General features: G+C 46.7%; 1 protein-coding gene across 2 annotated transcripts in view; it reads left to right on the forward strand.

Moving 5' to 3' along the window:
* DNAH10 (dynein axonemal heavy chain 10) overlaps positions 1 to 26,933 on the forward strand; it is a 164,138-nt gene that overhangs the window by 117,227 nt on the left and 19,978 nt on the right. For both annotated transcript variants that reach the window (XM_043902040.1, XM_043902041.1), the window contains 8 exons: positions 3,973 to 4,170; positions 4,851 to 5,012; positions 8,680 to 8,854; positions 16,080 to 16,261; positions 18,299 to 18,435; positions 20,058 to 20,275; positions 22,857 to 23,078; positions 23,273 to 23,420. In XM_043902040.1, the coding sequence (XP_043757975.1) occupies positions 3,973 to 4,170; positions 4,851 to 5,012; positions 8,680 to 8,854; positions 16,080 to 16,261; positions 18,299 to 18,435; positions 20,058 to 20,275; positions 22,857 to 23,078; positions 23,273 to 23,420 (1,442 nt within the window). The remainder of the gene's footprint in view (positions 1 to 3,972; positions 4,171 to 4,850; positions 5,013 to 8,679; positions 8,855 to 16,079; positions 16,262 to 18,298; positions 18,436 to 20,057; positions 20,276 to 22,856; positions 23,079 to 23,272; positions 23,421 to 26,933) is intronic.

Genomic DNA, 26,933 nt, shown 5'->3' on the forward strand with positions numbered 1-26,933 from the left:
GCTCTTCTGTGGATTCTCCAGGTAAAGATACTATGCATTAACATTACAACAGTTTGTTATCCTTTTTCAGGCTTTGAATTTTGGTCCAGTAGATTGCATGGTCACGAATGATGTTTGTTAGTGTGTTTTGGTTCATATTGTGTTTTAGTCCAAAGAGACTTCAGGGGAATTACAAAGATAATGGAGGATAAGAATTGCTTAGGTATCATAGAAAGTAGGGGTCAGCAAACCATGGCCTGCAGGCCAAATTCAGCCCCTTGCTTGTCCTAGTAAATGACATTTTATTGGAGCATGTAATAAACATACTGTCTATGGCTGCTTTTATGCTACAACCACAAAGTTGAGTAATTGCCACAGAGGCTGGATGGCCCACACAGCCTAAATATTTACTATTTGGTTCTTTAAAAAAATTTTTTTTAATTGGAATATAGTTACTTTACAATGTTGTGTCATTTTCTATGGTAGAGCAAAGTGAATCAGCTATACATATACATATAGCTTCTCTTTTTGGGATTTCCTTCCCATTTAGGACACCACAGAGCACTGAGTACAGTTCCCTGAGCTAAACAGTTGGTTCTCGTGGTTCTTTAGAGAAAATGTGTGCTGACCCCCAGGATGTCTGAAAAACCTTTTGGTAAACTGATTGTCCATCAGTGTGGAATTTGCTCTACAGATTCAAACCCCTAAGGCCTTGGTTATTAATTTTAATCTTCAAAATAAGAAAGTGTTAGTCACTTAGCCATGTCTGACTCTTTGTGACCCCATGCACTGTAGCCCACCAGGCTCCTCTGTCCACGGGATTCTCCAGGCAAGAATACTGGAGTGGGTTGCCATTCCCTTCTCCAGGGGATCTTCCCAGCCCAGGGATCAAACTCACGTCTCCTGCATTGCAGACAGATTCTTTACCATCTGAGCTACCAGGGAAGCCCTCAAGCCAGTCAATTCATCCTCGGGGAAAAACTTTTTATCAGGACCTAAGTTGAGTAGCTTTATGACACTGGGTGACCTAGTAAATAGCTTTAGCCTTAATACATATCCAATAGATAAATAACTAGTCCCACTTTACAGACAGATTGCAGTTTTTTGGAGAAGGCGGCTAAGAGAATGAATCTTTTTTTATGATATAACTCAGAGATCAGCAAACTTTTTCTGTAAATGACTAGATGATAAATATTTTCGGCATTGTGGGTCATATGGTGTCTGTTGCAATTATTCAGTTTCACCATTGCATCATGAAAGTGGCCATAGACACTATGTAAGTCAGTGGGCATGGCTGTATGCCAATAAAACTTTATTTACAAAAATGGGCAGTGGGCCAGATTTGTCCTGGGGGCTGTAGTTGCCAGCTCTGATATAGATGTGCCTTAGCTTTCATTGGACTTCCCTTGTGGCTCAGACAGTAAAGAATCTGCCTGCAATGCAGGAGACCCAGGTTCAACCCTGGGTCAGGAATATCCTCTGAAAGAGGGCATGGCAACCTACTCCAGTATTCTTGCCTGGAGAATCCCATGGACAGAGGAGCCTGGCGGGCTACAGTCCATGGGGTTTCATAAAGAGTCGGGCACACCTGAGTGACTACCACTTTCTTTCACTTTAGCTCTCGTAGGCTTTTCAGCCACCTCTGTGCATTAGTACTTACTGCTTTCAGTATTTAGTGGTTAAGCATCGTAAATAATGGTGCATGGAATTTACTTAGACTTTTTCTCTTAGGATATATTCCTGGAGTTGGGATGACTGTGCCCAATAAGTATGGATATTTGTGAGGCAAAGCTTTTCATGCATGCTGTAAAATTGGCCCATAGGCTGTGGTTTGTTGACCCCTGGTATAATTCAAGACCAAACATGCAAAATCTGGATGAATGCCTATTTTTGGTCATACCTCCTTCCTTCATTTTTGAGGTGAAAGTATTTTGCAATCTGTGAGATAATTCGAGTGATGTGGTTTTGGCACTGGAAGTGATTATTAATTTTTTTCAGCAGACATATAGGAAGGCCTGAGCTCAGATGCTCAGTCGTGTCTGACTCTTTGTGACCTGCTAGGCTCCCCTGTCCACAGGATTCTTCTGGCAAGAATACTGGAGTGGGGTGCCATGCCCTCCTCCAGGGAATCTTTCCAACCCGGGGATCGAACCTGCCTCTCTTATGTCTCTTGCATTGGCAGGTGGGTTCTTTACCACTGGCACCACCTGAGAGGCCCCATAGGAAGACCTGCCTCGTGCCAAGTATGTGTTGGATACAGGGAATATAGCAGGGGCACTGGGGAAATTTCTGGAATCTCAAGCCCCTCTCCCAACACTGTGTTAGCCTTTAGTAAGACAAACCTTCCTACGTAGGGAAAGAAACTTGGCCTTCTGTGTTCTTAGAGAAATTGCCAGAGTATTAGTCATTTCAGCTCAGTCGCTCAGTCGTGTCCAACTTTTTGTGACCCCATGGACTGCAGCACACCAGGCTTCCCTGTCCATCACCAACTCCTGGAGCTTACTCAAACTCATGTCCATTGAGTCGGTGATGCCATCCAACCATCTCATCCTCTGTTGTCCCCTTCTCCTCCTGCCTTCAATCTTTCCCAGCATCAGGGTCTTTTCCAAAGTTAGTTTTTCGCATCAGGTGACCAAAGTACTGGATCTTCAGTTTCAGTATCAGTCCTTCCAATGAATATTCAGGACTGATCTTTTAGGATTGACTGGTTTGAAAAACCAGAAAATCCACTGACAAGTGATAACTGCTTTTTTCTTTTTTTTTAATTTTTTTATTAGTTGGAGGCTAATTACTTCACAACATTTCAGTGGGTTTTGTCATACATTGATATGAATCAGCCATAGATTTACACTTATTCCCCATCCCGATCCCCCCTCCCATCTCCCTCTCCACCCGATTCCTCTGGGTCTTCCCAGTGCACCAGGCCCGAGCACTTGTCTCATGCATCCCACCTGGGCTGGTGATCTGTTTCACCATAGATAGTATACATGCTGTTCTTTTGAAACATCCCACCCTCACCTTCTCCCACAGAGTTCAAAAGTCTGTTCTGTATTTCTGTGTCTCTTTTTCTGTTTTGCATATAGGGTTATCGTTACCATCTTTCTAAATTCCATATATATGTGTTAGTATGCTGTAATGTTCTTTATCTTTCTGGCTTACTTCACTCTGTATAAGGGGCTCCAGTTTCATCCATCTCATTAGGACTGGTTCAAATGAATTCTTTTTGACGGCTGAGTAAAATTCCATGGTGTATATGTACCACAGCTTCCTTATCCATTCATCTGCTGATGGGCATCTAGGTTGCTTCCATGTCCTGGCTATTATAAACAGTGCTGCGATGAACATTAGGGTGCACGTGTCTCTTGTTAAAGCATTTTTATAGTGTATTTTATTGTGGTAAAAAAATATGCAAAATTTGCCATTTTAACTATTTTAAACCATTTTAAGTGTGCACTGCTATACTTTTTAATACTCACAATGTTGTGCAATTGGCATCACCGTCTATCTCCAGAACCTTTTTCATCTTTAAAACGGAAACTCTGTCCCCATTAAACACTCAATCCCTGTTCTCCCACCCCCAGCCCCACCCTCTACCCCTGGGAACCTCTAATTTACTTTCTGTCACTAATCTGCCAATTCTAGATGTTTCCTCTGTCCTTTTATGGCTGGCTTTTACTTTGCATGTTTTCCAGCTTTATCCATGTTGCTGCATGTATCAGAATTTCCTTCTTTAAGGCTGAGTAATACTCCATTTATGGACAGGCCACATTTTGTGTATCCACCCATCTGTTGGTAGACGCCTCTGGCTACTGTGAATAGCGCTGCTATGAACACTGACATACAAAAATCTGCCTGTGTCTGTCTTTCACCTCTTTTGGGAATGTACTTAGGAGTGGAATTGTTGGGTCACATGGGAATTCCGTGTTTAACTCTTTGAGGAACTGCTCGTCTCCTCTCTTTATGAACCACCCTTTTCCATTCCTTTCTCTTCAGGAACTAATCAGATGATCCCAGCAGAGAATATAGAAGATCTGGTAGAACACGTCGTTTTGGTCCACAAATCCGTGGGTGAATTCAGCAAACAATTCCTACAGAAACTGAGGCGCTGCAACTATGTAACTCCGAAGAACTACCTGGATTTTATTAACACGTATTCAAAATTACTGGATGAGAAAACTCAGTATAATATAGGTAAGACTTGGGAGGGGGATGATTCGTAGAAATTGTTATTCCCTATGAGTAAGGATCCAAGTGCTAATGTTTTCCTTAAGCAGATGTTTTCTTAGCAAGATTGAGCATGTTTGGGACTGAGGCAAAGCCGAAAACGCACATTTTGGATTTTGCACCTCAAAATGATATGTGTGGGTGGGCAGAGCCCTGGCATGCATTTATTTTTGTTTTTCTGTGTTGGGCTGTGGACTCTAAGCTCTAAATTTGCATTCCATTAGAAATACTGTTTAATGAGAGCAAGCATTTCTCTGTTGGAAAACTTTTTAAAAAAATTCTCTGGTTCTGGCTGTTGGTCAAATGAAGCACTGTTTTCGGAAATATAGTCATTTTGGAAGTCAAAGTGTTGTTAGTCACTCAGTGACATCTGACTGTTTTGCAACCCCATGGACTGTAGTCCACCAGGGTCCTCTGTCCATGGCATTCTCCAGGCAAGAATACTGGAGTGGGTTGCCATTCAGAGATGCCACCCGCAAAATGGCAATGGAGGTGCTGAGAGATGCTTGACATCTCATGAAGATGATTTTATTTTATTTTATTTTCCTGTGAGCCCAGGTTGGGTGAATCTCACTGCATTGTGTGTAGTCGGGTATGTTGAGAACAGAGGCCCCTCAAGGGTGAATACCTGTGTTCCCTGTCCTCAGCTCAGTGCAAGCGTCTGGAGGGAGGCCTAGACAAGCTGAAGGAGGCCACCATCCAGCTGGATGAGCTGAATCAGAAGCTGGCCGAGCAGAAGATCGTGCTGGCGGAGAAGTCGGCTGCCTGTGAGGCCCTACTGGAGGAGATCGCCACAAATACGGCCATAGGCAAGTGTGGGGCCAGCTCTGGGGATCTGGACTGCCCCCTTCCCACCAAACAAACCCCCAAATAGGACAGGGCTCCATTGCATGACAGCCCTGGGAAGCCTCTTGTAGGAACTGGCATGTTTTGACCTACCCATTGCTATTTTTTTTTGAAGATTTATATTTTTAATTCTTATTTTTTGGCTGCACTGGGTCTTCTCTATGGTACACTGGCTTTCTCCAGTTGTGGTTCATGGGCCTAGCTGCCCTGCAACGTGTAGGATCTTAGTTCTCTGACCAGGGATCAAACCCACATCCCCTGCATTAGAAGGCAGACTCTGAACCACTGGACCGCCATGGAAGTCTCAAACTGGGTGCTTTAAAACAGAGACATTTATTTATTCTCACTGTTTTGGAGGATAGAAGTCTGAAATGAAGGTCTTGGCAGGACCCTGCTCCCTCTAAGGCTCCGGGGAGGACCCTTCCTGGCCTCTTGCAGCTTGTAGCGGTGGCCAGAAGTCCTGAGTGTTCTTTGGCTTGTGGACGCATTCCTCCAGTCTCTGCCTCCACCATCATGTGACCTTTCCCCCACTGTGTCTCCGTGTCTTCACATGGCCTTCTTATAAGGACACAGTTGTTGGATTTAGGATCTACCCTAACCCAGTATGACCTTGTGTTAACTAATTATATCTACAAAGACTCTGTTTCCAAATAAGGTGACATTCTGTGGTTCTGAGTGGCCATGGATTTTGGTGGGGGCACTATTCAAGCTGGTACACCTAGTCCAAGCCATGCTTTGTTCTATATGTGGGGTCACAGCCCCTGGCAAGAAGCTTACATTCTAGTGAGTGGAGCCCATTCATGAGCCAAGAATCAGATGAAATTTCAGATTGTGGTTAGTGTCACAAATAAACTAAGATAAAATAAAGCAAATAAACAGAGTGATGAAGTGAGAGTGACCTGGGGGGAGGGTGACATTTGGGCTGGGCTGAATGAACGTATAGAGGAAAACAACAGAATGGGAAAGACTAGAGATCTCTTCAAGAAAATTAGAGATACCAAGGGAACATTTCATGCAAGGATGGGCTCAATAAAGGACAGAAATGGTATGGACATAACAGAAGCAGAAGATATTAAGAAAAGGTGGCAAGAATACACAGAAGAACCATACAAAAAAGATGTTCATGACCCAGATAACCACGATGGTGTGATCACTCATCTAGAGCCAGACATCCTGGAATGCAAAGTCATGTGGGCCTTAGGAAACATCACTACAAACAAAGCTAGTGGAGGTGATGGAATTCCAGTTGAGCTATTTCAAATCCTAGAAGATGATGCTGTTAAAGTCCTGCACTCAATATGCCAGCAAATTTCGAAAACTCAGCAGCGGCCACAGGACTGGAAAAGGTCAATTTCCATTCCAATCCCTAAGAAAGGCAATCCCAAAGAATGCTCAAACTACCGCACAATTGTACTCACACGCTAGTAAAGTAATGCTCAAAATTCTCCAAGCCAGGCTTCAACAATACGTGAACTGTGAACTTGCAGATGTTCCAGCTGGATTTAGAAAAGGCAGAGGAACCAGAGATTAAATTGCCAACATCTGCTGGATCATTGAAAAAGCAAGAGAGTTCCAGAAAAACATCTACTTCTGCTTTATTGACTATGCCAAAGCCTTTGACTGTGTAGATCACAACAAACTGTGGAAAATTCTGAAAGAGATGGGAATAGCAGACCACCTCACCTGCCTCTTGAGAAACCTGTATGCAGGTCAGGAAGCAACAGTTAGAGCTGGAGATGGAACAACAGACTGGTTCCAAATCAGAAAAGGAGTATGTCAAGGCTGTATATTGTCACCCTGTTTATTTAACTTATATGCAGAGTACATCATGCGAAGCGCCGGGCTGTATGAAACATAAGCTGGAATCAAGACTGCTGGGAGAAATATCAATAACCTCAGATATGCAGATGACACCACCCTTACGGAAGAAAGTGAAGAAGAACTAAAGACCCTCTTGATGAAAGTTAAAGAGAAGTGTGGAAAACTTGTCTTAAAACTCAACATTCAGAAAACTAAGATCATGGCATCCAGTCCCATCACTTCATGGCAAATAGATGGGGAAAGAGTGGAAACAGTGGCAGGCTTTATTTCTTTGGGCTCCAAAAGCACTGCAGATGGTGACTGCAACCATGAAATGAAAAGACGCTTACTCTTTGGAAGGAAAGTTATGACCAACCTAGATAGCATATTAAAAAGCAGAGATATTACTTTGCCAACAAAGGTCCGTCTAGTCAAGGCTATGGTTTTTCCAGTAGTCATGTATGGATGTGAGAGTTGGACTATAAAGAAAGCTGCTGCTGCTGCTGCTAAGTCGCTTCAGTCGTGTCCGACTCTGTGCAACCCCATAGATGGTAGCCCACAAGGCTCCCTCGTCCCTGGGATTCTCCAGGCAAGAACACTGGAGTGAGTTGCCATTTCCTTCCCCAATGCATGAAAGGGAAAAGTGAAAGTGAAGTCGCTCAGTCGTGTCTGACCCTTAGCGACGGCATGAACTGCAGCCTACCAGGCTCCTCCATCCATGGGATTTTCCAGGCAAGAGTACTGGAGTGGGTTGCTGTTTTCTTCTCCAAAAGAAAGCTGAGCGCTGAACAATTGATGCTTTTGAACTGTGGTGTTGGAGAAGACTCCTGAGAGTCCCTTGGACTGCAAGGAGATCCAACCAGTCCATTCTAAAGGAGATCAGTCCTGAATATTCATTGGAAGGACTGATGTTGAAGCTGAAACTCTAATATTTTGGCCACCTGATGCGAAGAGCTGACTTGTTGGAAAAGACCCTGATGCTGGGAAAGATTGAAGGCAGGAGAAGGGGATGACAGAGGATGAGATGGTTGGATGGCATCACCAACTCAATGGACATGAGTTTGGGTAAACTCCGGGAGTTGCTGATGGACAGGGAGGCCTGGCGTGCTGCAATCCATGGGGTCTCAAAGAGTAGGACACAACTGAGAGACTGAACTGTCTGACTGAATGAACGTAGGAAAAGCTGACGAAGAGGCAAGAGAGATCTCAGTAAGCCAGAAAAACTTCAAGGGCAGCCCTGATGTCCTCAGCTAACAGCGGCCAAGCGGGGTTGGGGTTGTCTTGTGGGATGGAGTGGGCCGGAGACATAGGTGGGCTAGTTAGGGAGGGTCAAGGTTGCAGCAGCTATTCCGGTGTTAGGGACCCCAGGGACCATGAAGACACTGGCCATATTGGCCAAAGCTCATTTGACCCCCTCGTCCCAGTGCCCATTTTTTTAAAAAATTATTTTTTAAATTTATTTTTTGTTGCACTAGATCTTTGTTGCTGCAGGTAAGCTTTCTCTAGTTACAGCAGGTGGGGGCTACTCTTTAGTTGGTGTGCAGGCTTCTCATTGTGGTGGCTTCTCTTGTTGTGGAGCATGGGCTCTAGGCACGTGGGCTTCAGTAGTTGTAGTGCACAGGTTTAGTTGCTCTGTGGAGGCACATGGGATCTTAATTCCGGACCAGGGACAGAACCTGCGTCCCCTGCATTAGCAGGCCGATTCCTACCCACTGCGCCACCGGGGAAGTCCCAGTGCCCACCTTTGAGGGCTGTGCCACTTTGGCTCAGGAGCAGTGGCCCATCCTCCCCACCTTCGGTGGCTTCATTCCCCTCCCTCTCCCCCCACAGCGGAGGAAAAGAAGAAGCTGGCAGAGGAAAAAGCCATGGAGATAGAGGAGCAAAACAAGATTATTGCAGTGGAGAAGGCGGAGGCCGAGACTGCCCTAGCTGAGGTCATGCCCATCCTGGAGGCTGCCAAGCTGGAGCTGCAGAAGCTGGACAAGTCGGATGTGACCGAGATCAGGTAACAGGTGGCCATCCCCAAGTGTGCCTGGCCTCCAGCGTCACCCCTGACAGCAACGATGACATAATCATGGCAGTTTGGCATTTCTGTGCCGCCCACTTTGCATGGTGGGGACTGTCATCGTCTTCATTTGCAGATGAGGGTCCTCGAGCCCAGAGAGGTGAGCTGACTTGCCCCAATCAGTAGGTAGCCCAGCCCACTGGCCTTGAACCCTGGCCACTCACAGAAGTAGATTGGGTTCCAGAAGGGGCTGGTGGGAGAGGTGGAAATCAGTAGGTAGCCCAGCCCACTGGCCTTGAACCCTGGCCACTCACAGAAGTAGATTGGGTTCCAGAAGGGGCTGGTGGGAGAGGTGGAGCCTTATAAATCAGTCCTCTTTAGGAGAACATGATTGGGTGTCTGTCCTGAAAGAGGCAGGGCCCTGGATGCAGGCCAGGTGTGCCAAAGGCCGAGAGCAGATGGGAGATGCCCTCATCCATTTCTAGACATATGATGGACTTTTAGAGGTGGGAAGAGTGGTTTGTTTTTTTGGGGGGGGGGGGGCTGCGCTTGCATGGCTTGTAGGATCTTAGCTCCCCGATCAGGGATTGAACCTCTCACTACCCTGGCAGTGAAAGCGCCAAACCTTAATCACTGGACTGCCAGGGAATTCCCAGGAGAGTGAATCTTAATTGTAGCTCCCAGCCATTCTGCAAATCAATGTGCCAAATGACTCCAACCCCTGCAGCCAGAGGGCTCATTTGCTGTCCAGAAGAGGGGTCTGGTATGGCGTTTTCTTCCTTCCCACCACGGGGCACTGTTTCCTTAGGGTATCGTTAGTGAATCTCAGTGCTAAGTTTGGCAGCGCCCCTGAAGCCAGGACGAAACAGCGTCCTGCCCGCCCCACCCCATTCCCTGTCTTCGTGCTGCGTGGTCTTGCTCATGTGTCCCTGTGTTAGGAGCCTCGGCTCTCTCCTCTCTTTACTCGCCATCACGTCCTCGTTTTCAGAAGGGGTGTTGTCCTTCTGGCTGCACAATCAGTGAGAGCGACTCCTGTTTCCAGGCTGGAAGCTGACCTGTGTTTCGTGTGCGTGGTGGGATGGCGCTGCTTCTCTGAGCTCCTCTTTTCCTAAGGGCCACGTGGCAGCCCTTGTCCAAGGCCGTGCTCTGGTTGTTGGCTCTTGCCTGGAAAATCCCATGGACAGAGAGAGGAGCCTGGCAGGCTACAGTCCATGTGAAACACATGGATTCAAACAGAACATTCAGCTCGTTCCAGAGCAGGAAACCCAAGTGACTCCTGGGCTGGGGGTGGGGGTGGGGTGGTCATCTGGAGGTGCTGCTGCTGTTAGCAAGAGGTCCTGATTTCAGAGGTTTGCAGTGTGATTGCAATGAAGGCGTATGGATGGATGTTTTATAATTCTATTTATTTGGTTTTGGCTATGCTGGGTCTTTGTTGCTGCATGTGGGTTTTCTCTATTTTTGGCAAGTGGGGAGCACTCTCTAGCTGTGGTGTGCGGGCTTCTCATTGCCATGGCTTCTCTTGTTGCGGAGCACGGGCTCTAGGGCACGCAGGCTTCAGTAGTTGCGACACGTGGGCTCAGCAGTTGCAGCTCCTGGTCTCTGGAGCACAGGCTCAATATTTTTGGTGCATGAGGCTTAGTTCCTCAGTGACATGTGGGATCTTCCTGGACCAGGGATTGGACCCACAACTCCTGTATTAGCAGATGGATTCTTTAACCACTGAGCCACCTAGGAAGCTCCAGGATGGCTGTTTTAAAACTGCAATAGCACGTGTTGGAAGTTTAGACTGAGTTGTGAGAGAGACCATGAATATGTGCATTTTCAAGGGAAACATCCAGCCACTGGTTATATGGATTTGGGGCTCTGCTCTACCTGGTGGCTCAGATGGTACAGAATCTGCCTCCCAATACAGGAGACAGGTTTGATGCCTGGGTTGGGGAGATCCCCTGGAGAAGAACATGGCAACCTACTCCAGTATTCTTGCCTGGGAAATTTCATGGACAGAGGAGCCTGGCGGGCTATAGTCCATGGGGTCGCAAAGAGTTGGATACAACTTAGCGACTAAACATCAACAACAACAACTCTGGTCAGTAGCATAAAAACATTCTGAGAACAGAGTTGGGAAGGATCTTTGAGGGGGATTTATCTGGAAGGAGGAGAAGGTTGTGAATCCCCTCAACAGTCCAAGGGGCTGGTGAGAGGGGCTTTCCATGGGACCACGTGGAGAGCTTGATATGTGTCCCCTGTGGTTAGACAGGGTGCCTGTATTATCCCTGAGATAGTAAAAATGGCCTATGGCCTAAAAGGAGTAATTTTTAAAAATGTAGTTATTGGAACAGGTGATATGTTCACGCATGGCTTTGCTTCTTCCCAGCTGTGTGACCTTTGGCAAGTCACCTAACCTCTCTGTGCTGGGGTTTCCTTGTTTGTAACATGCAGATGATAATCACTGTCCCCACAGCCTCAGGGTGGTTGAAAGTGAAAGTGAAAGTTGCTCAGTCGTGTCCAATTCTGTGACTTCCAGGCCAGAATACTGGAGTGGGTAGTTTTTCCCTTCTCCAGGGGAACTTCCCAAACCAGGGGTCGAACCCAGGTCTCCCACATTGCAGGCAGATTCTTTACCAGCTGAGCCACAAGGGAAGCCCAAGAATACTGGAGCGTGTAGCCTATCCCTTCTCCAGGGGATCTTCCCAACCCAGGAATCGAACTGGGGTCTCCTGCATTGCAGGTGGATTCTTTACCAACTGAGCTATCAGGAAAGCCCTGAAGCTCAGGGAGGATATGAGGGTCCAGTGAGCTATTATTTAAAGATCTCTCAGAACTGGGTTGAGCATTGGGTCAGTGCCATGTATATACATCAGCTAGGTGCTGGTTCCAACATCAGAATGACATGCCATGAAAAGCCCTCTCTGACCTGCTCCTCATCAGCTTAGTTCCCCTCCCCCTACAGGACAGAGAACCATGGTATGATTGTGTGTATCTCATATCCATTTCCCATATATTCATCCAGTGAGGTGGTTTTTTTTCTTTTTCTTTTTTTTGGCCACATCCCATGACATGCAGGATCTTAGTTCCCTGACCAGGGATTGAACCTATGCCCCCTGCAGTGGAAGCTTGGAACCCTAACCAACAGGACCGCTACAGAAGTCCCATCCAGAAAGTTTTTGCACATGCTCAAGGCAACCAGATGTACCAGTGTCTCTTCAGTTCCTGATGTTGGGCTCTAAGAGTTGTAGAACAAGGGATACCCACATATTCTCTTTTCTTTCCTTTTAAAATGTAATTGGTAATACACATCATTTTCTGCATCTTGGCTTTTTCCATTAACAAGACACTTTGAAGATCTTTTGCATGTTGATGTATGAGAACCTCTTCTTAACAATAACCCATGGGTTACTTAACAATAACCCATCACATACCTTTGGATGGCTGTACTATCATTTATTTAATCAGCCCCAATTTATGAATTTTTACCTTATTTCCAGTTTTTCTGCATTTCCAAACAGTGTGGCAAAGAATAATGCTTACTTCACTATGCCCAAGTCCACTGGAAGGATACATTTTCAGAAGTGGAATTGCTGGGTGCAGAGTTGTGTGTGTTTTTGTCTATGAGTGCATGCTCAGTTGCTCAGTCATATCCGACTCTTTGCAACCCCATGAACTGTAGCCCTCCAGGCTCCTGTGTCCATGGGATTATCCCAGACAAGAATACTGGAGAGGGTTGCCATTTCCTCCTCCGGGTTTTTGTCTGTAACTGTTGCTTAATGCGCTCCGTAGTTGTGGAACCAGTTTGTACTCCCACTGGCAGCACATACGAGTGCCTGCTTTTTCATGGCCTCACCAACAGAGGGCACTACTAAACACTTGGATTTTTGAATATTTATAGATGAACAAAGATACTTGTGTAGTTCTAATGTGCATCTCCCTTATGATGAGAGAAGTTGCCTTTTTTTTTATATGTGAAAGATGTGTGTAAGAGTCTGTGTAGTTCATTTTCTGTGAACTCTTTATGTGCTTTGCCCGTTTGTTGAATTGTTTCTGTTGCTGGTTTTTTTTTTTTTTTTTTTTTTTTTGCTTCCCTTACCCATTTCCAGGGACTTTGTGAATTAATAGTGAGATAAGCTTTTTATGTGTGATGTGAGTTGCAAATAATTTTCCCAGTTTGTCATCAGCCAGTTGACTTTAAAAACAAAATTGTGTTTTTGATGTGGATCATTTTTGAAGTCTTTATTGAGTTTGTTGCAATATTGCTTCTGTTTTCTGTTTTGGTTTCTTGGCCAAGAGGCATGCAGGCTCTAAGCTCCCTGAGTAGGGGTCAAACCCCCACCTCCTGCATTGGAAGGGGACGTCTTAACCACTGGACCACCAGGGACGTCTCAGCCATTTGACTTTGTTTAGGTGGTTTGTGTGTGTGTTTGTGTTTGCTGTTTTTATTTTTATGAGGCAGATTTTGGTGATATTTTATTTTGTGGCTTTTTGCTATGACCTCATATTTAAAAGGCCTTGCAACTGGAAGACTGTAAAGTAATCTCCCCATGGTTTCATCCTATACGTTTATAGTTTAATTGTTTACCTTTAAATCTTTGATCTCTTTGGGATTTTTTCCTGGGATTTAATACGTTTGGATCCAGATGACTACAATCTGGCCTTGTTTAGGCCATTTGGATGTTAAGGGTGATGAGCCAGCACTTAGGTCTTGACGATTCCCTAATCCTTTAATTCTTATAATAGCACTTCCTCTCTATAATGCTCGATCCCCTTTGCAGAAATCATTAAACGTTAAGGCAGGGAGATTAGGAGTAATGAAGATTAGTAGTGGATGTTTCTCCGGAGGATAAAAGGCTCCCTTTGTTACTGGCCTGCGACTTTGCTTTTCTTCCTTTTCTTCAGTCAGTACCATCGGGTGCCTACTGCCTGCCCTGTGCTGGCATGGGGGCTGAGAGACAGTGAGCCGGCCTGGGGGGTCTTCACCACGTGGAACCCACAGTCTGGGGGAGGCACGAGTGTGCACATGGGAATCGCGTGAACAATAAAATTACCCAGGAAGAGGTCAGGGAGGCAGGGTTTGGGTTGCTATGACTTTGGATAATGGGGGACCCGATTCTAGTCTTGGGGGGGTGAGCAGTCAGGGAAGCTGAACCCCAGGAAGTGATATTTAAACGAGACATGGGATGGAGGCTAGAGGGGGCTGGAAGGAGTGTGGCTTGAGGGAAAAGCAAAGACAGTGTCTGGGGTAGAGTGAAGGGAGGTGGGGAATAAAGCTTGCAATTGGTGTTCTCCAGGGAAGACAGCCTGACTTCACCTCCATCTGTCTATCTGTCTGTCTCTCCCTGAGTTTCTTTCCTTTTTTTTTTTTTCAAGATTTATTTATTTCCTGGCTGTGCTGGGTCTTCCATGGTGCACTCGGGCTTTCTCTAGTTGCAGTGAGCAGGGGCTACTCTTTGTTGTCATATGTGGGCTTCTCATTGCAGTGGCTTCTCTTGCTGTGGAGCACGGGCTCCAGGGCATTCGGGCCTCAGTAGTTGTGGCTCTGGAGCTCAGTTGCTCTGAGGCATGTGGGATCTTCCCAGACCAGGGATCGAACTGGTGTCCCTTGCAATACAAGGCAGATTCTTAACCACTTGGACCATAAGGGAAGCCCACCCTGAGTTTCTCTTGTGGTAGAAGAAAGGAGTCGGATGGATCAGGAACACTCATTTCTCAGACTTGGGCTCTTACTTTTTCCCCTATTTTTATACCATTTTATATAACTCATAAAACAGTGTTTGGTAACCTTACTATTGCGAACTCCTTGGTTATCTGGCACCACAACACCGTGTTCTGGATAAACGAGGTTCCTGGGACCGGTTCATAAACTGATCCCAGAGAACTTCCCTTTCATAGACTCAAAGGCTTTGGGGGCTCCAAGTTTCTGGTTCCGCTTCCCCATTTTACAGATGAGAAAGCTGAGAACCTGGGACCGGTCCAGATGGCTCAGGACGCCGCCCCGAGGCTCTTTCCCACTAGTGTCTGAAAACATCTCACTGACCCCCTCCTCCTCGGATTATTCAGAGAGCAGTGGCCCGGCCTGGTCTTCATCAGCCCCGAAGGGAACCTTTTAAAAACAGTTGACAGCATCGCCGCTGTCGTAAGCGCCTAACGCCGCATAATTGAGCCTTTCCCTGGTGACTCAGGTCCATTACTTTAATGGTCGGGTTTTGTGCTGGAGCTTTGCTCTGGCTTGTCCCTGCGAGGGTGAGTGCGTGGGGGGCCAGGAGGGGTGGGGGGTATGGTTGCCGGGTTCGGAGTCTCCACACTGCTGTGTGGCTCAGATTGTTCTTTCTCTGTGTCTTGGCCCTCCCTACACCCATCCTCTGGGGCCTTCTGGCCTCTCCCCAGGCTGCTCCTTGCCCTTGGGGGGGCTCTTCATTTTCCAAATCCTTTCCTTTCCTTTTTCTTCATCATTTTCCTTCTGCTTCTGTCTCTCTCCACGGCTTTGGTGCCTGCACGCCTCGTGTGACGTGTAGAGACATGGCCGGGCAGCAGGCAGCCGAGCGGGGCCCCCTGGGTACCAGCAATGTGTCACTCGTTCCTTCTTGGGTCTTCGCGCTGCCGATGCCGCCTTGCATTCTCCCTATCCTTTTAGATTTCCTGTTCGCCGGAGGGTCGAGTGTGCTGGACCTGTAAGTGTCACAGCAGCCAAGTGATGGCCTAGCTTTGTGAAAGCCACAAAACAATTTCCACAGCCTGGAGGAGCCCAGGGTGCAGGGACCTCAGACCCCACGGGCTATGTAGACACAGGCAGGCCATCCAAGCACTGGAGCCCCATTTCTTCATCTGGTAAATAGAAAATAGGTTGATGATGATCATGACAATAATGACTCTACCACTTAGAGTCTGAGAAGTCACCCCAGGGTGTAATTAAAAACACAGATTCTCAGGCTCCACCCTGCCCTGCAGATTCAGGGGCAGTTTGCATTGAATGATGCCCTGCTGTGTTCCTGGTGCCCGGTCTGAATCTAGGACCTTGAACTGGCACCTGATGGAGGAGACTGAGTCCTGCTCTTGGAAAAGCTCATCCCCAGGAGCCCAAGTTGGTGTTGGGATGTGGTCCCCTTTGCCTCCACGCAGTATCGCCTCCAAGAGACGGTTCTGGGTTGAGCCATTTTTTTCTGGAACCTTCCTTCGGGCCAGATCCTGGCCACATCCTGTGCCCGATCCTCATATGTGTCTGTTCCTCCCCCAGGTCCTTTGCTAAGCCCCCGAAGCAGGTGCAGACGGTCTGCGAATGCATCCTCATCATGAAAGGCTACAAAGAACTCAACTGGAAAACCGCCAAGGGCATGATGTCCGACCCCAACTTCCTGAGGTCTCTGATGGAAATCGACTTTGATTCCATTACCCAGAGCCAAGTTAAGAACATCAGAGGTGAGCCCAGATGGATGGAGGGGACAGCCAGGCTGGTTCTCAACCTGGCGGTTCAGTCTTTGGGGCAGGGAGGGAGGGCGAGGAGGGGGCTTGTTGCAGGCACACCCTCCCGTGGGGTCCAAATGGTGTTGCGGTGGCTGTGCCGATGGAAGAACGGGAATGACCGTCCCTAGAGGAAGATGGCGGCATAGCTGCATGGAGCAGAGGGTGGTGGCGGGATGGGCAGTAGCAGCAGATGCCACATGAATGTGTGGTCCAGCAACAGCTCTAGTTCTCCTTAGCAGGAACACAGCTGCCTTCCGGAGCCCACTCTAGCTTGTCCTCTGTACATCTTATCTGATGGGGGGCATAGTGGTGCCAAGAATTGGTCTAATGGGCAAAGGACTGGAATAGACATTTCTCCAAAAAAGACAGACAGATGGCCAAAAAGCATATGAAGCTATACTTAATGCTGGTCACTAGGAAAATGCTCATCAAACCACAATGAGGTAGCATTCAGATCCACTCGGATGGTGTAATTTAAACAAAACCACACAAAACAACAAGTGTTAGGGAGGATGTGGAGAACTTGCAACCCTTTTACATTGTTGGCAGAAACGTAAAATCATGTGGAAAACAGTCTGGCAGTTCCTCAGAAGGTTAATCATAGAATTACCATGTGTCCCAACCATTTCACTCCTATGTATATACCCAAAAGAATAGAAAATACATATTCAAACAAAAGCTTATGTGCAATGTCCCTGACAGCATTACTGACAATAGCCAGTGATGGGTGGAGACAACCCACGTGTCTATCAACAGATGAATGGATAACAAGAACAAACATATCCACACAGTGGAATATTATTCAGTCATAAAAAGGAGTGAGCGTCATTTATGTTTTAGCCGCTGTATGCTACAACATAGATGAACCTCAAATACGTGATGCCGAGTGAAAGAAGTCAGGCACAAAAGGTCACATGTTGTAACTCCATTTATATGAAATATCCATAGGTGAATCCATAGGGACAGAACGCAGATGAATGCTTGCCAGTGTCTGGGGAGGGGAAATGGGTTGATTGCTGAATAGCTGTGAAGTTTCCCTTTGAGATGATGAGAATGTCTTGCAACTAGGTGGAGATGTGGCCTGCAGAATCTTGTGACTCTACTGAATGCCACTGACGTGTATACACTTTAACATGGTTCATTTTACGTTATGTGAATTTCAGCTCAGTTAGGCAGAATGGATATGCAGGGGAGAAAAAAAAGAACTGGTCTAACCTTGACTACTCTCCTTGTGCCTCTTGCCTGTATGAAGTCTTCTGCAGGTCCCTGGGGGGTGGGCGAAGAGGAGGAGCCAGCACCACCCACCCCATTCCCTTCTTTTCAGTTACAGAAGCCACACAGTTCCTGCTAAGCCTGACTCCTTATCTGCCCCCAGAGCTTAGCCAGAGGGAATGATGTTAGTCTTTGTTCAGGCATATACAAGTTCATTGTGTCACTGTTTATCATGATGGCTTATTCAGAACTTTATCATCAGTGCATTCTTTCAGCCACTTAAAAACAAAACTAATTAAAACCGGGAGGATAACAACAGCTACAGAAACCCAAGGGGCTCTCTTTACCCGATCCTTGGATGGGTTTCCATTTAGGTGAAGTTCCTTCCAGAGTGAGGGGGCAGGTGGAGGTGATGGAGCCCCCATAATGACAGTTCACTGCCAGCTCTGAGCCACCTTGGTGCCGAGTTAGGAGTCCTCACTGATGCCTTGGGTCTCCAGGGCCTTCTGGGTGTCACACAGAAGTGCCTGTATCATAGGATGTCCTGGAGGGCAGTAACCTGGGCCCCTTACTCACATCTTAAACAGCCACTCACAAAGAACTCATTTAAGGTTGGATCCACGTATTATCTGGGGGAGAGCTGTCCAATCCCTCTCACAGGATTACCAGGGAGTAAGGAACTAGTTACACTTGCTTTGTTCATAGTTAGCTTCTTTCTTATTTTATTCTCCCGAGACAAAGCTCACTGCTCATTGAGATCATTGCGTCTTTGACCTCTAGGCCTCTTGAAGACCCTCAATACCACGACCGAGGAAATGGAAGCCGTGAGCAAGGCAGGCTTGGGGATGCTGAAGTTTGTTGAAGCTGTGATGGGCTACTGTGATGTTTTTAAAGAAATCAAGCCCAAAAGAGACAAGGTACTGCCCATCTGTAAGCCCTGCTCACTTCTGCCAAGAGATCATTTTGGAGTCAGAATGAATGTGTCCACAGCTTTACTGGAAAAATTCTGGCAAGGTTCTGATTTCAAACCACATAAACATATTTCCCCAAGTACATACAGCTCTCATTTAGATGTAATGTGAACTGACAGAGCCAAAGGCCGAAAGGTTTTTTTTAACTTTTAATTTTATATTGGAGTGTAGCTGATTAACAGTGTTGTGATAGTTTCAGGCGGACAGCAAAGGGATTCAGCCATACATGCACATGTATCCATTCTCCCCCAGACTCCTCTCCCATATAACATTGTGAAAGATTTTTGAATAAAAGAGGGTAAAAATCATTCTCGAAGGAGGGCTAATGCAGGGTTTCTCATCCTTGGCACTATTGCCATTTTGGATTGGATCTTTTTTGGTTTTGTGGAGCTGTCCTGGGCATTGTAGGATGTTGAATAGCATCCCTGGCCTCTACCCACTAGATGCCCCCAATTTCAACAACCAGAAATGTCTCCAGACATTGCCATGCGTCCCTTGGGGGAGGCAAAATAAGTCCCTGTTGAGAACCACTGGGTCAAAGTAACATACAGAAGACACAACACAAAGAGAATTGTATAAGGTTGATTCCATCATTTTGAGACGTGTTTTTATTTATTTATTTTTGGCTGTGTACGATCTTAGTCGTGGCATGCAGGCTTTTCTCTGAATGTGGCTCAGTAATGGCAGCACTCCAGCTTAGTTGCCCCCAAGGCATGTGGGGTCTTAGTTACCCTACGAGGGATCGAACCTATGTCCCCTGCATTGAAAGGTGGATTCTTAACCACTGAACCACCAGGGAATGCCCGAGACATATTTTGACATTGCTTTTTAACTCAGGATTTTGTCACTCAGAAAACTTAGAACCTGTAATAGGGCTGGTAGTATCTTCAATGCAGGGCTTCACTGGTGGCTCAGTGGTAAAGAATTCGCCTGCAATGCAGGAGACGCTGGAGATGAAGCTTCGATCCTGAGTCAGGAAGATCCCCTGGAGGAGGAAATGGCAACCCACTCCAGTATTCTTGACGGGAAAATCCCACAGACAGAGGAGCCTGGTGGGCTACAGTCCACTAGGGTCACAAAAGAGTTGGATATGATTGATGTTACTGAACACACACACACAGACACACACACAATCTTCAGTGCATTTTTTGAGTTTTGGACTTAGACTCACAGGGTCCTCTTACTGGGACCTTAATTCACATGAAAATTAAGTTGTCTGCTAACTCAGTACAGGACATCTTTTTTCAAATGGGATGTGGGATTTTGCATTAAACCATTGAAAAAGTTCCTAAGAGGAGAAGCCATGTGCCTTGCTATGGGTGGCCCCAGAGGAGAGGGACGATGATAGAAATGCAGGTGGAGGAATTCCCTGGCAATTCAGTGGTTAAGACTCAGTGCTTTCACTGCCATGGGCCTGGGTTCAATTCCTGGTCAGGGAACTAAGAACCCACAAGCTGCATGGCATGGCCAAAAAAAATGCAGGTGGACATAAGCCAGGTGTGAGACTGTCTAATTCCCACCTCACGACTGTCTTTTAGCCCACTGTTTTGGAAATTGTCTTCACTTAGGTGGCCAGGCTGGAGCGGAATTTTTACCTTACCAAACGTGAGCTGGAGAAGATCCAGAATGAGCTGGCAGCGATCCAGAGGGAACTGGAAGCTCTGGGGGCCAAATATGAGGCGGCCATCCTGGAGAAGCAGAAGCTGCAAGAGGAAGCTGAGATCATGGAGAGACGGCTGATCGCGGCCGACAAGCTCATCTCGGGGTTGGGGTCGGAGAATGTCAGGTCAGCCTGAGTAATGGGCCCTCCTGCTAAGTGGCTCTAAGCCACATTTTGAGGGGATTTTTAAAAAATTAGTATTTGTTTGTTTGTTTCTTGGTTGCACTGGGTCTTAGTTGTGGTATGTGGGATCTAATTCCCTGACTGGGGATCGACCCAAGGCCCCCTGCATTGTGAGCACAAAGTCTTAGCCACTGGACCACCAGAGGAAGTCTGAAGACTTTGTGGTTTGTGAGTGAACCTCAGCAACAGAATTTCTCGCCATATGGAATCTTTATTCCACACTGCATTTTGAGCTGAAAACCATGTGACAAAGTTCTGATTTTACTATTATCATGTCTAAGGTGGATAATGCCTGTTTTATAGATTCTTTTTTTTTAATTAAGATTTTTTGATGTTTAAGTCTTGATTGAATTTGTTACAATGTTGCCTCTATTTTATGTTTTGGTATTTTGGCCATGAGGAATGTGGGATCCTTGTTCCCTGACCAGGGATCGAACCCCCTTGAAAGGAAAAGTTTTAACCACTGCACCACCAGGGAAGTCTCCTATATATATATATATATATATATATATATATATATATCTTCTTTTAAAATTAGGTCTCTAGTGTTATTTACTGAATGACTATTAAGGAGAGGCAGTGCAGCAGTGGAGACTGGGAGAAACTAGTGCCCTGGAGCCTGGGAATGTTTGTTCTTTTTTAAAATTTTAATTGGAGGCTAATTACTTCACAATATTGTGGTGGTTTTTGCCATACATTGACATGAATTAGCCATGGGTGTACATGTGTCCCCCATCCCGATCTCCCCTCCCACCTCCCTCCCCATCCCATCCCTCAGGGTCATCCCAGTGCACCAGCCCTGAGCACCCTGTCTCATGCATCGAACCTGGACTGGGCGATCTGTTTCACATATGATAATATACATGTTTCAATGCTATTCTCTCAGATCATCCCACCCTTGCCTTCTCCCACAGAGTCGAAAAGACCGTTCTATACATCTGTGTCTCTTTTGCTGTCTCACGTATAGGGACATCGTTACCATCTTTCTAAATTCCATATATATGCATTAGTATACTGTATTGGTGTTTTTCTTTCTGACTTACTTCACTCTGTATAATAGGCTCCAGTTTCATCCACCTCATTAGAACTGATTCAAATTTATTCTTTTTAATGGCTGAGTAATATTCCACTGTGTATATGTACCACAGCTTTCTTATCCATTCATCTGCTGATGGACATCCAGGTTGCTTCCATGTCCTGGCTATTTTAAACAGTGCTGCGATGAACATTGGGGTACACGTGTCTCTTTCAATTCTGATTTCCTTGGTGTGTATGCCCAGTAGTGGGATTGCTGGGTTATATGGCAGTTCTATTTCCAGTTTTTAAAGGAATCTCCACACTGAACAGAATGTTTGTTTCTTGATGACCTTTAACCCCAAGTCCCTTCTGGACCCGTCTGGAGGAGGACCTTCTCTGTTGCTGGCGCTCCTTGTGGCTGGTTCACTCCTGACCTTCACTTTTAAGCAGGTTTGATGCTTATGGGCAAGAGGATCACTGGGCCATAGATGGTCTGCTGGATGTGATGCAGTTTCTAACCTGAAACCTATTAAAAATGTATGGAAAACGCTGGAAAATATTGTTTGCTTGTGGGAAACAAACCATTTTCAATATGTCTAAAATCTAGAAGGGCTTCCCTGGTGGTCCAGTGGCTAAGGCTCCATGCTCCCAGTGTAGGGGGCCCAGGTTCCACCCCACATAGCTTCCCGTGTAGCTCAGTTGGTAAAGCATCTGCTGGCAGTGTGGGAGACCTGGGTTCAATCCCTGGGCCTGGAAGTTCCTCTAGAGAAGGAAATGACAACCCACTTCAGTATTCTTGCCTGGAGAATCCCATGGAGAGAGGAGCCTTGTGGGCTACAGTTCACGGGGTCTCAAAGAGTCGGACATGACTTAGAGCTTTCTTTCTTTTGGGTTCCAGCCCTGGTCAGGGAACTAGATCCCACATGCCATGAACTGAAGAGTTCCCATGCCCCCAAAAATCCCATGGCCTGATGAAGATCGAGAAGACCCCACGTGCTGCAATGAAGACCCGGCATGGCCAAATAAACACTAACAAATAAAATCTAGAAGACTTTGGCTGCTTACCAGAGGAGGCCAAATGAAACACCTGCTTTCTTTTTTCTTGGTCAGAGTTTTGTCACCCAGTAGGATAGGGGCTCATGCTCTGCTGGGCATGTTTATAAGTTATTGCTTAGGTGTTTGGAAACAATTCAATTACAACTTAATGCATATCTTTGAGACCAAATGTATTCCCCAAACATTTATCGAGGCCCCTGTTAGATGCTGGGTTCTGCTGGGCACCTGGGATTGAACAAAGCCTTTGAAAACACTGGGTTCGTTAGGCGGGGAACGGGCAAAGTGAGCCAGTGATCTCTGTTCTCAACAAGAAAAGAGTATCTCAGGAAATGTTTCCTTTTGGTGAGCCCCCTCCCGGCCGTATGTCAGGCTAGTTCTTCTAGAAGGTTCCTTCGGGTTGTGCTGGGAGGTGATGACTCAGGGCAGCCCCTCCTCTGGTCTCCTCTGCCAGGTGGCTGAATGATTTGGACGAGCTGATGCACCGGCGGGTGAAGTTGCTGGGCGACTGCCTCCTGTGCGCAGCCTTCCTGAGCTACGAGGGCGCCTTCACGTGGGAATTCCGGGATGAGATGGTCAACCAGGTGTGGCAGAACGACATCCTGGAGCGGGGGATACCCCTGAGCCAGCCCTTCCGACTGGAGAACCTGCTCACGGACGACGTGGAGATCAGCAGGTGAGGGCGACCCTGAGCTGGGAGGACCAGGGGAGCCTCGGGGCAGCGTGCAGAGCTGGCGGTGTGCCTGCCTGACCCACCTTCACAGAGACTGCAGGGAGCGCTGACCGCCCAGCTCCCCCGATTTGGATGCTCCCGGTCAGTTCAAACTTGACCAGAAAAGTCCCCATTTCCCCTGTTGCTGTCCCTTCCAGGTGGGGCTCCCAGGGGCTGCCCCCTGACGAGCTCTCGGTTCAGAACGGCATCCTCACCACCCGGGCCAGCCGCTTCCCCCTCTGCATCGACCCCCAGCAGCAGGCCCTCAACTGGATAAAGAGAAAAGAGGAGAAGAACAACCTGCGGGTAAGGCCGCCCTGTCCCTCCATGTCCTCGCCCACCTGCTGCCCTGGGGCCCAGCTCTGTTCTCCCCAGTATTCCCGAGCCTCCAGCAAGGCCAAGCTGAAATGCCACCATCCCGAGGCCCCAAGCACATTGTCCCCCTCCTGGGCCCTCCACCCAATTGAGCCTTGGAGGGTGGCTTGTGAACCACCTTGAATCTGACCCTGCCCTTTGCCCTGGTGGCTCAGACAGTAAAGAATCTGCCTGCAATACAGGAGACCCAGGTTCAATCCCTGGGTCGGGAAATCCCCTGGAGGAGGGAATGGCAACCCGCTCCAGTATTCTTACCTGGGAAATCCCAGGGACAGAGGAGCCTGGTGGGCTACAGTCCCTGGGGTCACAAAGAGTCAGACACGACTTAGTGACTAACATTTTTTTTGCCCTGTGTGTTGCCTCCCAGGCTGCGAGCAACCTAAAGGCAAAGTCAGTTCAGTCAGTTCCATCACTCAGTCATATCTGACTCTTCGCAGCCCATGGACTGCAGCATGCCAGGCTTCCCTGTCTATCACCAGCTCCTGAAGCTTGCTCAAACTCATGTCCATTGAGTCGGTGATGCCATCCAACCATCTCATCCTCTGTTGTCCCCTTCTCCTCCCACCTTCAGTCTTTCCCAGCATCAGGGTCTTTTCCAGTGAGTCAGTTCTTCATATCAGGTGGCCCAAGTATTGGAGTTTCAGCTTCAGCATCAGTCCTTCCGATGAATATTCAGGACTGATTTTCTTTAGGATTGACTGGTTTGATCTCCTTGCAGTCCAAGGGACTCTGAAGTCTTCTCCAATTCCATGGTTCAAAAGCATCAGTTCTTCAGTGCTCAGCTTCCTTTATAGTCCAACCCTCACATCCAGACATGACTACTGGAAAAACCATAGCTCTGACTAGACAGACCTTTGTTGGCAAAGTGATGTCCCTGCTTTTTAATATGCTGTCTAGGTTGGTTATAGCTTTTCTTCCAAGGAGCAAACATCTTTTAATTTCATGGCTGCAGTCACCATCTGCAGTGATTTTGGAGCCCAAGAAAATAAAGTCTGTCACTGTTTTTATTGTTTCCCCATCTATTTGCCATGAAGTGATGGGACCAGATGCCATGATCTTAGTTTTCTGAGTGTTGAGTTTTAAGCCAACTTTTTCATTCTCTTTTGCTTTCTTCAAGAGGCTCTTTAGTTCTTCTTCTCTTTCTGCCATAAGGATGGTGTCATCTGAGTATGTGAGGTTACTGATATTTTCTCCTGGCAATCTTGATTCCAGCTTGTGCTTCATCCAGCCCAGCATTTTACATGATGTATTCTGCATATAAGTTAAATAAGTAGCGTGACAGCCTTCATGTACTCCTTTCCCGATTTGGAACCAGTCTGTTGTTCCACGTCCAGGCAAAAGCAGTACTTTATTCATCTTTGCATCCCGCCAACGCAGTGCAGGGCTGGGAGGCCTTAGCTGCTTGATCACTTTCTTTTTGGAGGGCAGGGGAGAGGCTTGATTGAGATAAAATTTGCCTACCATACAATCCCCCCATTGGAAGCATACAGTTCCATGAGTTTTAGTATATTATACAGGGAGCTGTGTAACAATCACCAGGACCAGTTTTTATCACTCCCCGCCACAAAAGGTACTGTGTCCTTTAGCTATCACCACCTCCCAAACTTTCATTTCCCCTCCTGCCCACTCACCCACCCCCAGCCCCTGACAACCACTGATATTTTATGCATCTCTACAGATTTGTGTATTCTGGACATTTCCAGTGAATGGGATCATACAGCCTGTGGCCTTTTGTGACTGTCTTCTTTCACTTAGCAGCATGTTTTTCAAAGTTCATTTTCCCTGCTTAGCAAATCCAACATTTTAAAAAAGCTTTGTTCAAGTCCAGGGCTCAGCAGAACCCAGAATCTAAGAGGGGACTCGATAAATGTTTGAGGGATACATTTTGTCTCCAAGATATGTGTTAAGCAGTAACTACAGTGTTTCCAAACACTTAATCAACACATATTGTAGTGTGTAACAGTAATACACTCCTTCTCAGGGCTTAATATTAGTCCATTGCATGGATGGAGCACAGATTGTTTCTCTACATATCAGCTGATGGACATTTGTGTTTTTTCTACTCTTTGGCTGTCCTTAATAGTGCTGCTATGAACATTCATGTGCAAGTTTTTGTGGGCATGTGTTTTTAATTTTCTTGGGTGAAATCACTGGGGCTCAATTACGGAAATAATTAACAAATTCATGATTTTTAAAAATCTTTTCCTTATTTTTTTTGGTCTTGCTTCCTGGTATGTACATGCATTTAGAAGAAGCTTCCCAAGGTCAGGGGAACATCTGTCCCTAAACTTCACATATAGCTGTTGTGGGATAAGTATCATTAATGCAGGAATATTTCTTGACATCCCTCTTCCCTGAGTCTGCCAGAGAGTTTTTGCAATTGCCAGCCCACCCCTAGCCCCCAATCCTACTCCTATTCCCATCCTATCTCTTTTTTAAAAAATAGATATTATAACTCTTATTTTATTTATTTATTTTTGGCTGCACTGAGTCTTTATTGCTGCTTGAGGGCTTTCTCTAGATGCGGTGAGCAGGGGCTACTCTCTAGTTGCAGTAAGTAGGCTTCTCATTGCAGTGGCTTCTCTTGTTGTGGAGCACAGGCTCTAGGGTTTGTGGGCTTCAGTTGTTGCCACTTGCAGGCTCTAGGGCAAGGGCTTAGTAGTTGTGGCACATGGACTTAGTTGCCCTGCATCATGGGGCATCTTTCCAGGCCAGGGATTAAACCCATGTCCCCTACAATGGCAGGTGGATTCTTATGCACTGGATTACCAGGGACATCTCCCATCCTGTGTCTTAAAGAGGAGGGTTCAACTTATGGGGTGAGAGGCTAAGTACACCAATGTAATAAAATAGGGTAGAGAGGAAGGGAAGAGGAAGCCCCAGGGGCTGGAATAGAGGAAGAGTTTTTATAGATGTTTTGAGGAAAGAGATCAGGAAGCAGTTGCAAGGTTTGGAGGGAAGTGAATGAAAGAGAGAAGATTAATGCAAACATTTTTTGTGGGCTCAGTTTGGACTCTTTTCGAGGTTTTCTGAGAGGTGTGGTGAGATTCTCTCCTGATCACGTTTTTCCCTAAATTTTGGCTGTGCTGAGTCTGCATTGCAGCATTCAGACTTTTCTCTAGTCGCAGCTCATGGGCTTTGTTACCCCAGGGCATGTGGGGTCTTTGTTCCCTGACTGGGGATCGAACTTGCATCCCCTGCATTGGAAGGTGGAGAAATATATATATATATATAATTATTTATTGTTTTTGACTGTGCTGGGTCTTCACTGCCGCGTGGGCTTTTCTCTAGTTGCGGCAAGTGGGGGCTACTCTCTAGCTGTGGTACAGGGGCTTCTCATCGCGATGGCTTCTCTTACTGCACTGCACAAGCTCTAGGGTGTGGGGGCTTCAGTAGCTGTAGCACGTGGCCTCAGTAGCTGTGGCTCCCGGGATCTAGACTGCA

The sequence above is a fragment of the Cervus elaphus genome, chromosome 5, assembly GCF_910594005.1.
Source record: "Cervus elaphus chromosome 5, mCerEla1.1, whole genome shotgun sequence".
Lineage (NCBI taxonomy): Eukaryota > Metazoa > Chordata > Mammalia > Artiodactyla > Cervidae > Cervus > Cervus elaphus.